The sequence below is a fragment of the Scyliorhinus torazame genome, chromosome 9, assembly GCF_047496885.1.
Source record: "Scyliorhinus torazame isolate Kashiwa2021f chromosome 9, sScyTor2.1, whole genome shotgun sequence".
In the NCBI taxonomy this organism is placed as follows: domain Eukaryota; kingdom Metazoa; phylum Chordata; class Chondrichthyes; order Carcharhiniformes; family Scyliorhinidae; genus Scyliorhinus; species Scyliorhinus torazame.
The window spans coordinates 23490781-23503852 of record NC_092715.1 but is presented as its reverse complement, the minus strand read 5'-3'; the positions used below and the strand labels follow the sequence as shown (position 1 = coordinate 23503852).

General features: G+C 44.0%; 1 protein-coding gene across 1 annotated transcript in view; it reads right to left on the bottom strand.

Annotated features, from left to right (window-relative positions):
• add1 (adducin 1 (alpha)) overlaps window positions 1-13072 on the bottom strand; it is a 281597-nt gene that overhangs the window by 96080 nt on the left and 172445 nt on the right. Inside the window, 2 exon segments of the mRNA XM_072515692.1 lie at window positions 2540-2689; window positions 4852-4932. Coding sequence (XP_072371793.1) covers window positions 2540-2689; window positions 4852-4932 — 231 coding nt within the window.

Below are 13072 nucleotides of genomic sequence, written 5' to 3'. Positions count from 1 at the left end.
AAAAGTTCAATTTATACGGGAGGTAACATATTGGCACAGATGGAAGATTGGCTGGCTAACTGGAAGCAGAGAGTAGGCATAAATGGGTCTTTTCTGGGTTGGCAAGATATAAAGAATAGTGGGCCACAAGAATCAATGCTAGGACTTCAACTGTTTACAATTTATAAATGACTTGAATGAAGGGATTGAAAGGATGGTTGCCAAATTTGCTGACAACACAACGATAGATGGGAAAGTAAGTTGTGAAGAGAACATAAGGAGGCTACAAAAAGATATAGATAAGTTAAATGAGTGGGCAAAGATCTGACAATGTGGGAAAACATGAAATTGTCCCATTTTGGCAGGAAAAATAGAAAGAAAGCATATTAGCTAAATGGTGAGAATCACAGAGCACTGAAATGCAGAGGGATTTGGGTGCATGAATCACAAAAGGCTTGAATGCAGGTACAGCAAGTAATTGGCAAATATAATGTCATCATTTATTGTGAGGGGAATTTAAATCAAAATTAAGTTATGCTTACAGTTGTACAAGGCACTGGTGAGACCACATTTGGAATACTGTGTACAATATTAGTCACCTTATTTAAGGAAGGATGTAAATGTGTTGGAAGCAATTCAGAGCGGGTTTACCAGGCTATTAGCTGGAATGGATGGGTTGTCTTAAGAAGAAAAGTAGGGCAGGCTAGACATGTATCTGCTGGCGTTCAGAAAAGAAAGAGGTGACTTGATTGAAACACAGAAGATCCTAAGGCTCTTGACAGGATCGATATGGAGAGGATGTTTCCTCTTGTGGGAGAATTTAGAACTAGGGGGACCATGTTTAAAAATAAAGGGTCACCCATTTAAAACAGAGATCAGGCAAAATGTTTTCACTCAAAAGGGTTGTGTGTCTTTGGAACTCTCTTCCTGAAAAGATGGTGGAAGCAGAGTCTTTGATTATTTTTAAGGCAAAGATGGATAGATTCATTGTAAGCAAGGGTGTGATAGATTATTGGGGGTAGGCAGGATGAAGATTTGAGATTACTATCTGGTCAGCCATGATCTTATTAAATGGCGGATCTTATTAAATGGCGGAACAGGCTTGAAGGGGCTGAATGGTCCACTCCTGGTTCATATTCAAGGCTCTTTTGATCTACAAGGGGACTCGAGGGATATTGTTGGGTGAGGGAGGGTGGGCAGGAAAGTGGAGTTAAAGCAACAATCAGATGGTCCGTGACCTTGTAAATGGTGTTGAAGGCGCAAAGGCCAATTAGCCTACTCTTGCTCTTATTTGTTATGTTCCAAGATCAAATCCAAGATACTACAACTATCTCTGTTGACACAAAGAAAGCTAAAAAAGGAGATTTGAGAGATCTTCAAATAATGGGTTTCCAGAGAGCCTGTGCAGGAAAAGTAGATTATATGAATGAGCATGTCTTTGACAAGGGATCATCAATTTAAAATGGGCACAGTAAGAAGTCTTCCAACACCAGGTTTATTTGGAATCACTAGCTTTCGGAGCGAAAGGAAAGCTAGTGATTCCAAATAAACCTGTTGGACTTTAACCTGGTGTTGAAGACTTCTTACTGTGCCTATCCCAGTCCAAAGCAGGCACCTCCAATTTAAAATGATCACAGAATAACTATGGAGTTATAGAAGTGTGGAATATATTGACATAGGGAGTGATTGATGCACAGGTCATTGTCTTGTTTATGAAAAACTGGATAAATATTTCACGCAGAAGAAAAAACAAAAAGTATGAGAGAAGACAGTGGGATGAGTTTTCAATTGTTCTGGGAAAGCCTGTACAGAGTGAGCTGAATTGACTGCCTTCTGCGCAAAAAGCTCTTATGGTTCCAATTTTTCTGCTGCTAAAACAAAGTAGCTCCCTAAAGATGTGCTGTTAGGTAATTTAGACATTTCTGAATTCTCCCGCTGTGTACCCGAACAGGGGCAGGAATGTGGCGGCTAGGGGATTTTCCCAGTAACTTCATTGCAGTGTTAATGTAAGCCTACTTGCGACAATAAAGATGATTATATTATTATTATAGTGACCATGAATATTACAAATAATTGCTGTTAAATAAAAATAGGCATCATCTTGGAATATTGGACTGTGCTATATGTTTTCATATGGAATTTTACTTAAGCCAGGTATGGCAAACACAAATGGTTTCCTGGAAAAGTATGTGCATTTATGCTAGAATGTATGCAAAGCAAGTGTAAATATCTTATCTGAAATGCAAGTGGCTCTTAATTTTGGGGGAACGAGGGTTGTCATCTCTGACAGATCATAATTTTTATTCTGACTGCAACAGAATAAGTTAGCACATACTGCACCTTTCTCACTTGTAAACTAGCATGTGTGGCATAGCATAGATCTCGATCGAAAATCAAGATGCCTACGTGATTTCAGTCATGTAATGGACTATGATGCGAAGAGAAGCAAGTGATAGAAAATATTACATGGAACCATTTAGGAAGCAACATTCCTTTTCAGAGAATAAGAACCCTGACTCAATTCAAGCAGTCTGAAAAATGTAGGAAAAAATTAACCTACTGCAGCTCCAGCTGGTGTGTGAATGTGTACGATGCATCGGATGTCTGGTCGAGTTGCATAGATGGCAGAGTGCAAGGTAAAGCCAGCCTGGTTTATTCCTAAGTTGGTGCAGCCACGATCAATAATATCACCTTGAAGATTGAGTTTAACCTGTAAAGAAAGAACAATTAGCATTGCTTGTTTCTATTCCTTATGTTCTAAGATCGGATCCAAGATACTGGGACTATTTCCATTGACACAAAGAAAGTCAAGAGGAGGTATAAGACAGATCAAAGGGAGAGAACTAAGTTAGAATCATCATGTCATATTTGTTCAAAACAAAACCCTCCGATTTGTCACTTTCAGAGATAGTGGCAGTTGTTCATCTTGGGCAAATTCAGCAAAGGCAGCTTTAAAGAAAGATAAAGCTACTAGAAATATAGATTTAAAAACTATTCATTCATGGAATGGGGCATTGCTGATTAGGCCAGCATTTATTGCCGATCACTAATTGGTGTGCTGTCTTCCTGAACCGCTGTAGACCATGTGTTGTCGGAACACCCACAGTGCCGTTAGGAAGGGAGTTCCAGGATTTTGACCTGGTGAAAAAGGCAACATAGTTCCAAGTTTGAATGCTTTGTGACATGGGAGGGGAGCCTGCAGGTGTTCTCATGTATCTGCTACCCTCACCCTTGTAGGTGGTAGAGGTCATATTATGACCCCAGACCAGAGCCCAACAGTGGCTAGGATACTGGACCAAAACCCCAATATTTGTGTTTATTTCTAAGACTGTGCAGAAAGAATGATTCGCTCCAGGAGTGATTGCAAGAAGTAATAGGGCTTTAGTATTTTTGAAACAAAAACTTTATTATGACTATAATATTGCTCGGTGTCAGGCAGATCAGAATTCAACTCCTCTCACCAAAGCTTCTCCAAAAAACTGCCACTCTAAAAGTTTTCAAAATGTCTCTCAAAAAGCTTTTCAATATGTCACTCTGCATCCCTTGGCTCCATCCAGCAAAGACCTCGTCTCCCAAAGCTGAAAAAAAGTATCTCTGAAGCTGCAAAGCACATGAACTCTCCAGGAATTTTCCCAGTCAAATCACAGTCCCAGACTGAAAAACACATTCCTTTGTTTTCACAGAACTTCATTGCAGTGTTAATGTAAGCATACTTGTGACATTAATAAAGATTGTCAATTTCACCTTCTGGCTGCTAAAAGCACCCTGTCCCTGCAAAACAGAATTCTTAAAAAAACATGACCGCTGCAGTCAAACACCCTTACATTGTCCAATACTTAGAATCCAATATTCCCAAAGTCTTCCAGTCGTCAGTCACAGGTTGCGGTCACTGTAGAGCATCTTGTAGATAGGATACACTGTATGTCAGAGGTGAATACGGTGTCAATCAAGCAGCCTGCTTTGTCTTGGATGGTGTTGAGCTTCTCGAGTGCTGTTGCAACTGCACTTTCCAGGCAAGTGGAGTGTTCCATCACACTCCTGACTTGTGCCTTGTCGATAGTGGACAGACTTTACAGTGTAAGGAGGCGAGTTACCGCAGAATTCCCAGCCTCTGAACTGTATTTGTAGCCAGTGTTTATATGGCTGGTCCAGTTTAGTGTCTGGTCAATGGTAACCCCCAGGATGTTGATAGTGGGGGTTCAGCAATGGCAATGCCATTGAATGTCAAGAAGAGATGGTTAGATTCTCTCTTGTTGGAGATGGTCATTGCCTGCCACTTGTGTGGTGTGAATGCTACTTGTCAGCCTAAGCCTGAACATTAGGGGAGGCGGTGTTATAGTGGTATTGTCACTGGACTAGTAAAGAGTAATGCTCTGGGAACCCAGGTTCATATCTCGCCACTGCAGATGGTGAAACTTGAAGTCAATAAAAATCTGGAATTTAAAGTCTAATGATCACCATGTAACCATTGTCGATTGTCGTAAAAACCCATCTGGTTCACTAATGTACTTTAGGGAAGGAAATCTGCTGTCCTTACCCGTTCTGGCCTACATGTGACTCCAGACCCACGGCAATGTGGTTGACTCTTAACTGCCTTCTCAAGGGCAATTAAGGATAGGCAATAAATGCTGGCACAGTCTGCGATGCCCATGTCCCATGAACAAATTTTAAAAAAATCTTGCTACATAAGGACACGGACTGCTTCAGAATTTTGGGAGTCATGAATGGTGCTGAACATTAAATCATCTGCAAACATCCCCATTTCTGACCTTAAGATGGAGGAAAGGTCATTGATGAAACAGCTGAAGATGATTGGGCCTAGGATCCTGAGTAAATAGCATTTAAAATTTAAATTTGTTCCTTCTTACTCACCAGACTCGATGCAGTGACCTCACTGTAAAGAAGGCCAAAAGGTACAATGAGGAAATGTTCTTGCTCAGAGCTGACTCTGACCTACAGAAAAAAATCAATAACTTGCATTCATTTATAACTACATGACCATTATGTAATCAGTAAAATCTTTAAAATACTTTTAGAGCTGCAAATCTGCTTTGCATAGAAGCAAAAATTAGAAGACTACCTACAATAATTATTTTTCCTCAACAAGCAGAAATGTTAAGATCTGGGATTCCTGCCTTAAAATAAGGTTTTGGTTTTAATAGCCAATTAAATGATTGACATCAAGCCTGTACAAATTCAGACAATTTATAATTATAACCTGGAGATGCGATAACGTTTAAGAGATATGTGGTGAGAGTATTTGCTTATTGGGAATCAGCAGGCAAAATGCTGATAAGATTTTTTTCTACTATGAGCAAATTACTAAGCATAGAAACTAGAGGCAGAACGCCGTTCGACCCTTCAAGCCTGCTCCACAATTCATTCTGATCATGGCTGATAATCAAGGTCAATACCCTGATCCCACCTTTCCCCCCATATCCCTTGATCCCTTTAGCCCCAAGAACTATATCTAATTCCTTTTTGAAATTACACAATGTTTTGGCCTCAGCTACTTTCTGTGGTAATGAATTCCATAGATTTACGACTCTCAGTGAAGACCTTGTCGAAAGCCTTCTGAAAGTCTAAATAAACCCCAGCCACCAGTTCTCCTTGGTCAACTCTATTAGTTACATCTTCCAAGAATTTTAGTAGACATGTCAAGCATGATTTGCCTTTTGTAAATCCATACTGACTTTGTCTGATTACACCACCGCTTTTCAAATGCTGTGCTCTGAAATCCTTGATAATAGATTCTAGCAACTTCTCTTCGACCAACGTTAGGCTCACTGGTCTATAGTTCCCCGTTTTCTCTCCAACTCCCTTTTTGAATAGCGGGGTTACATTCGCTACCCTCTGATCTGTAGGAACCATTTCAGAGTCCAAAGAATTTTGGAAAATGACCAATGGATATACTATTTCTAGGGCCACTTCCTTAAGTACTCTGGGATGCAGATTATCAGGCCCTGGAGATTGGTCTGCCTTCAATCGCATTAATTTCCCCCAAAACATTTCTTTACTAATACTAATTTTTATGCCTATATTAGGAGCAAGAGGGTAGCAAGAGAAAGAACAGGCACTCTCAAGGACAATGGAGGGAAGTTATGCGTGGAACCACAGGAAGTGGGTGAAATCTTTAATGAGTATTTTGTATCGGTCTTCACCAGGGAGAAGGACATGACGGATGTTGAGGTCAGGGATGGGTGTGCGAACTCTCTTGAGAACGTCAATATATCAAAAGAGGAAGTGTTGATTGTCCTGAATTGCATTAAGGTAGACAAGTCCCTGGGGTCGGATGGGATCTATCCCAAGTTACTGTGGGTGGCACAGGGAGAAATAGCTGGGCCTTAACAGATATCTTCACATCCTCTTTGACCACAGGTGAGGTTCCAGAAGACTGAAGAATAACCAATGTTATTCCCTTGTTTAAGAAAGGAAGCAGGGACAATCCAGCAAATTATAGGCCGATGAGCCTGACATCAGTGGTGGGAAAGCTTTTGGAAAAGATACTGAGGGACAGGACGTATGCACATTTGGAGGAAAATGGACGAGTTAGTGACAGGCAGCATAGTTTTGTATGGGGAACGTCATGTCTCACCAACTTGATTGAGTTATTTAAAGAGGTGACAAAGAAAATTGATGATGGAAGGGCTGTGCAGGTAGTTTATATGGATTTTAGTAAGGCGTTTGACAAGGTCCCACATGGCAGACTAGTACACAAACAAAAATCACATGGGATTTGGAGTGGGCTGGCTAGATGGATACAGAACTGGCTTGGTTATAGAAGACAGAGTAGCAGTAGATGTTTTTCTGAATCGAGATCTGTAACTAGTGGTGTTCCGCAGGGATCAGTGCTGGGACCTCGGTTGTTTGTAGTATATATAAATGATCTGGAGGAAAATGTGGGTGCTGTGATTAGTAAATTTGCGGATGACACAAAGATTGGCAAAGTTGCTGATAATGCTGAGGATTGTCAGAGGGTACAACAGGATAAAGATAGATTGGAGACTTGGGCACAGAAATGGCAGATGGAGATTAATCCGGCCAAATGGGAGGTGATGCATTTTGGAGGATCAAATCTAGGTATGAATTATACTGTAAATGGCAGAATCCTTAGGAACATTCACATTCAGAAGGATCTGGGCGTGCAGGTCCACAGTTCCCTAAAAGTGGCAACACAGGTGATCCAAGGTGATTCAGAAGGCCTATGGCATGCTTGCATTCATCAGCCGGGGCACCGAGTACAAGAGTTGGGAAATCATGTTGCAGCTATATAAAATCTTAGTTAGGTCGCATTTGGAGTATTGAGCGCAGTTCTGGTCACCACATTATCAGAAGGACGTGGAACCTTTGGAGAGAGTGCAAAGAAGGTTCACCAGGATGTTGGCTGGTCTTGAGGGTGTTGGCTATGATGAGGTTGAATAAACTAGGATTGTTTTCACTGGAAAGGCACAGTGGGCTGAGGGAAGACCTGATAGAGGTCTACAAACCTATGAGAGGCATAGACAGGGTGGATAGTCAAGAGGCTATTTCCAAGGATGGAAGTGTCAATTATAAGGGGGCATAAGTTCAAGGTGAGGGGGAAACATTTAAGGGAGATGTGCGGGGTGAGTTTTTCACATGGTGGTGGGTGCTTGGAACACGCTGCCAGAGGGTGTGGTGGAAACAGGCACATTACCAACATTTAAGAGGCATCTGGATGGGTACATGAAGAAGGAGGAAATAGCGGGATACGGATGAAGTAAGGGCAGAAGGTTTTTTTAAAGTTAGGGCTTATGATCTGCACAGGCTTGGAGGGCCGGTTCCTGTGCCGTACTTTTCTTTGTTCATTCTTTGTTCTAATTTTCTTCAGCTCCTCACTAAAACTTGTGCTTCTCAGAACTTCCGGTACATTATTCATGTCTTCCTTTGTGGAGGCCGAAGCAAAGAACAAATTTAGTTCCTCAGCCATTTCTTTGTCCCCTGTTATGAATTCCCCCATTTCTGACTGTAAGGGGCCTACAATAGTTTTTATCAATCTTTTTCTCTTTACATACCTATAGAAACTTTTACAGTCAGTTTTAATGTTACCCGCTAGTTTACTTTCAAATTGTATTTTCACCTTCTTAATCAATCCCTTGGTCTGCCTTTGCTGAATTTTAAACTGTTCCCAATCTTCAGGTCTACTGCTTTTTCTTGCCAATTTGTATGCTTTCTTCTTTGAATCTAATACTCTCTCTCTAATTTCCCTTGTAAGCCATGGTTTGGCCACAGTTCCCTTTCTACTCTTCCACAAAATAGGAATAAACAACTTTTGGAGTTCACCTATTTGTTCCTTGAATACCTGCCATTGCCTTTCGCTGTCCTTCCTTTCAGTAATGTTTCCCAGTCTGTCATTGCCAGCTCATCCCTCATACCATAATAGTTACCTCAACATGTTTTTAAAAACTCAGATCTGCCACGTTGTATTTCATGGTGCTTTTCAGGATGAACTGTTTAATGCTGCATAATACATACAGGTCATTCATTTATGGACATTCAATGAGTCAAAATGTGTTTTTAGTAATAGAAGCATTGATTTATTTTGCATCTTTATCGATATAAGTCAGTGTCCATGATTACTATAAATTGAACAATCTAACTAATTTTAGAAGCCAAGATTGAGAAGATGATAAGCTGCTGTAGGTTGCAGGCAGGTATGGGGTAGGTTGTCGGATACACATGCAGAAATGTGGAGTGAAAAGGGACCCGCTAGAGGCACATCCAACTCTACTCAAGGACATCTGCTGCTTAAACCTATAGATGCTTGCCAATGCTCTCCTAAATGGCCTGTTAGTCTCCTGTAAACTTTAGTTAATCTACAACTCTACTGGCTGTATTCTGTGTTGCATCAGGCCATGTTGGTCAGTCAATGTTTTTCTTGCTGATCTACTTTGGCTCCCAATGCCCCAACTTTACATTCCTCATCCTTCTGCTTAATTCCTTCTGTGACTTTAACTTCTCCCGCTTTCTAATTTTCTTCAGTAATCCCAGCTCCCCAAACACTCAGTTCTTTTGACTTCAGTATGTGCAAATAGGTGGACAGATTTTGGAAAGGAGTAAAGGCAACAGGGTTGTTGTGATGGGAGACATTAACTTCCCCAATATTGACTGGGACTCGCTTAGTGCTAGGGGCTTGGATGGGGCAGAGTTTGTAAAGAGCATCCAGGAGGGCTTCTTAAAACAATATGTAGATAGTCCAACTAGGGAAGGGGTTGTACTGGACCTGGTATTGGGGAATGAGCCCAGCCAGGTGGTAGAAGTTTCAGTAGGGGAGCATTTCAGGAACAGTGACCACAATCCAGTAAGTTTTAAAGTGGACAAGGATAAGTGTGGTCCTAGAGTGAGGTGGTGGGGGAGAAGGCCATGAGGGGTGGCCGGGGAGAGGGGGAAAAAAGGGGAAGTGGGGGTGGGGGGGGGGAAAGAAGGGAAAGGGGAAAAGCGAGGCGGGGGGGGTGGGGGGTATGCGACGCAGCAGGGGGTGAGAGATGACATGGTCAAGGGCGAAGAAAGGGGCCACCTGGGATGGGCTAGGTACAGAGTGGAATTAAAGGGGCAGGAGTTAAGTGGGGAAGATGACGGATGGTAGAGGGGATTGGAGGCGCATGCCTCCGGTAAGGGAGGTAACGTGGAACATCCGGGGACTGAATAGGCCGGTTAAAAGGTTGCGGGTGTTCGTGCACCTCGGGAGCTTGAAAGCGGGGGTGGTCTTTCTGCAGGAGACACACCTCCGTGTGAAGGATCAGGTTAGGTCAAGGATGGGGTGGGTTGGGCAGGTTTTTCACTCGGTGTTTGATTCGAAATAGAGGGGTGTGGCAATTTTAATGAGCAAAAAAATGGGATTCACGAGTGTGAAGGAGGCGAGGGATCCAGGTGGGAGATATGTGATTGTAAGTGGGGTATTGGAAGGGGCACCGGTAGTGTTGGTAAATGAGTATGCCCCAAATTGGGATGATGTGGGTTTTATGAGGGGGTTGTTGGCAGCAATCCCAGATTTGGCCACGTACCAGTTGATCATGGGAGGAGATTTTAACTGTGTCCTGGACCCAAGGGTGGATAGATCGAGCCCCAGGTCGATGGGTAGGGTACGAATGTCAAGAGAGCTGGGGGGTTTATGGAGAGGATGGGTATGGTGGATCCATGGCGCTATCAGAACCCAGGGGGAAGGGAGTATTCCTTCTTTTCACACATCTATAAGGATTGATTACTTTGTAGTGAGTCGGGAGATTTTGGTTGGGGTGGAGGGGGCAGAGTATGCGGGGATAGTTATCTCGGACCATGCACCCCACTGGCTGGATATTCGGTTCAGTACGGGATGAGAGCAGAGGCCGGGGTGGAGGTTTGACTCGGGGTTGTTGGCGGATGGAGGTTTTTGTGATAAGATGCAGTTGGCAATTAGGGATTATATGGAGTTCAATCAGAATGGTGAGGTGTCGGCGGGCATTTTTTGGGAAGCACTGAAGGCAGTGGTCCGGGGAGAAATTGTCTCACTTACGGTTCGTGCGAATAAGGAAAGGAGGGTGGAACATGACCGTTTAGTGAGCGAGATAGTGGAGGTGGACAGGGAATATTCGAGGGTGCCCACCGTGGAGGGATTGGCGAGGAGGAAAAAGTTGCAGGGGCAATTTGACAGGCTGACAACGAGGAGGGTGGTTGCAGGGACAATTTGTTGCAGGGAAAAAGTTGCAGGGGCAATTTGACAGGCTGACAACGAGGAGGGCGGTAGGGCAACTGCATAGGGCAAGAGGGGTGCAATACGAGTATGGGGAGAAGGCGAGCCACATGCTGGCGCACCAGCTGCGGAGGCAGACTGCGTCCAGGGAAATAATGAAGATCCGGACTGGGGCTGGGGATGTGGTGTCAGAGCCAGGGAAGATAAATGAGGCATTTAGAGAGTATTACCAGGGACTTTAGGAGGCAGACCCAGGAGGAGAGGAGGTTGACATGGGGCGGTTTCTGATTGGAGGTGTTGCTCTTTTTAGCCTTAATTTATTAGCTCTGATTATGTCACCTTTGCTCACGAGTCGCCAGGTATCTTTCTGATACCGCCACGTGGTTCAAGCTCAAGTTATGATTAATAAGTCAGCACACCGCTTAGTAAGATTGAAATCAACGGTCATTTATTATATACAACAATTAATGCTTACACAATAATCCTACTATCCATATCGAAACCTACCACTACTGGCCAATACTTAACTTTAGGAAGGGCCCACCAGGTCAGGGAAACGAATGGCTTATCGAATTGGATCTGGCCTGCGGGATTCAAAAGCCTGATACGGGTCGATGGCTAGGAATCTCTATCTGGTAGCGATCGCTGGAGTCAAACTTATGGTTCTTTGCTGAAGGTTCTTGCGAAGGCTGCGAGCAGGTGAAGACGAGAGAGAGAGATCTGAACTTGGCCCCTCACTTTATAGGGCCCAGGGGCTTCTCGCCTCTCGGGGCGGCCCTTGACCCGGAGTCCCAAGTGATTGGACTTGTTCCCAATCACTGGGTTCGATATGTCCAATAACGGGGCGATTCCTCGATCGGGGGGTGGTCGTTCACCTGTCTTTGTTTCGGCCACTGCAGGCGCCGACAGGTCTGGCCCGGCATTCAATTGCTAATATGTTGCAATTGTTTCCGGGGATAGCCGATTAAACTGCAGATGTCTGGATTGATGTGCTGCTAATAGTCTTGAGTATCGATCTGGGCCGACTTCCCCAGAGCCGAATACGCTATTCTGTCTGCAGCTGTCCGTTTGTGTCCTGTTGGCTGCTTTTCCCATCAGCCTTTTCGGTTAGCCATTTTAAAATCGGGTTTTGGCCAAATTAATAGGGAATCAGCCATTTTAGGTGGCTACAGAGGGCTGTGACTAGTAGTGTTCCGCAGGGATCAGTGCTGGGACCTTTGCTGTTTGTAGCATATATGAATGATTTGGAGGAAAATGTAACTGGTCTGATTAGTAAGTTTGCAGACGACACAAAGGTTGGTGGAATTGCGGATAGCGATGAGGACTGTCAAGAGGATACACCAGGATTTAGATTGTTTGGAGACTTGGGCGGAGAGATGGTAGATGGACAGTATTGACAGTCAGAGAGATCTAGGTGTACAGGTCCACAGGTCACTGAAAGTGGCAACACAGGTGGAGAAGGTAGTCGAGAAGGCATAAGTAATGCTTGCCTTCATTAGCTGGGGCATAGAGTATAAAAATTGGCAAGTCATGTTGCAACTGTGTAGAGCCTGAGTTAGGCCACACTTGGAGTATAGTGTTCAATTCTGGTCGCCACACTACTAGAAGGACGTGGAAGCTTCGGAGAGGGTGCAGAAGAGATTTACCAGGATGTTGCCTGGTATGGAGGGTATTAGCTATGAAGAGGTTGAATAAACTTGGTTTGTTCTCACTGGAACGATGGAGGTTGAGGGGCGACCTGATAGAGGTCTACAAAATTATGAGGGGCATAGACAGAGTGCAGAGTCAGAGGCTTTTTGCCAGGGTAGAGGGGTCAATTACTAGGGGGCATAAGTTTAAGGTGCGTGGGGCAAGGTTTAGAGGAGATGTACGAGGCAAGTTTTTTTTTTTTTTTATACACAGAGGGCAGTGGGTGCCTTGAACTCGCTGCCAGAGTAGGTGGTGGAAGCAGGGACGACAGTGACGTTTAAGGGGCGTCTTGACAAATACATGACAAATGCGAAGACTGCGAGCAGGTGAAGAAGGGAGAGAGAGAGAGAGAGAGAGAGAGAGAGAGATCTGAACTTGGCCCCTCACTTTATAGGGCCCAGGGGCTTCCCGCCTCTCGGGGCGGCCCTTGACCCTGAGTCCCAAGTGATTGGACTTGTTCCCAATCACTAGGTTCGATACGTCCAATAACGGGGCGATTCCTCGATCGGGGGGTGGTCGTTCACCTGTCTTTGTTTCGGCCACTGCAGGCGCCGACAGGTCTGGCCCGGCATTCAATTGCTAATATGTTGCAATTGTTCCCGGGGGTAGCCGATTAAACTGCAGATGTCTGGGTTGATGTGCTGCTAATAGTCTTGAGTATCGATCTGGGCCGACTTCCCCAGAGCCGAATACGCTATTCTGTCTGCAGCTGTCCGT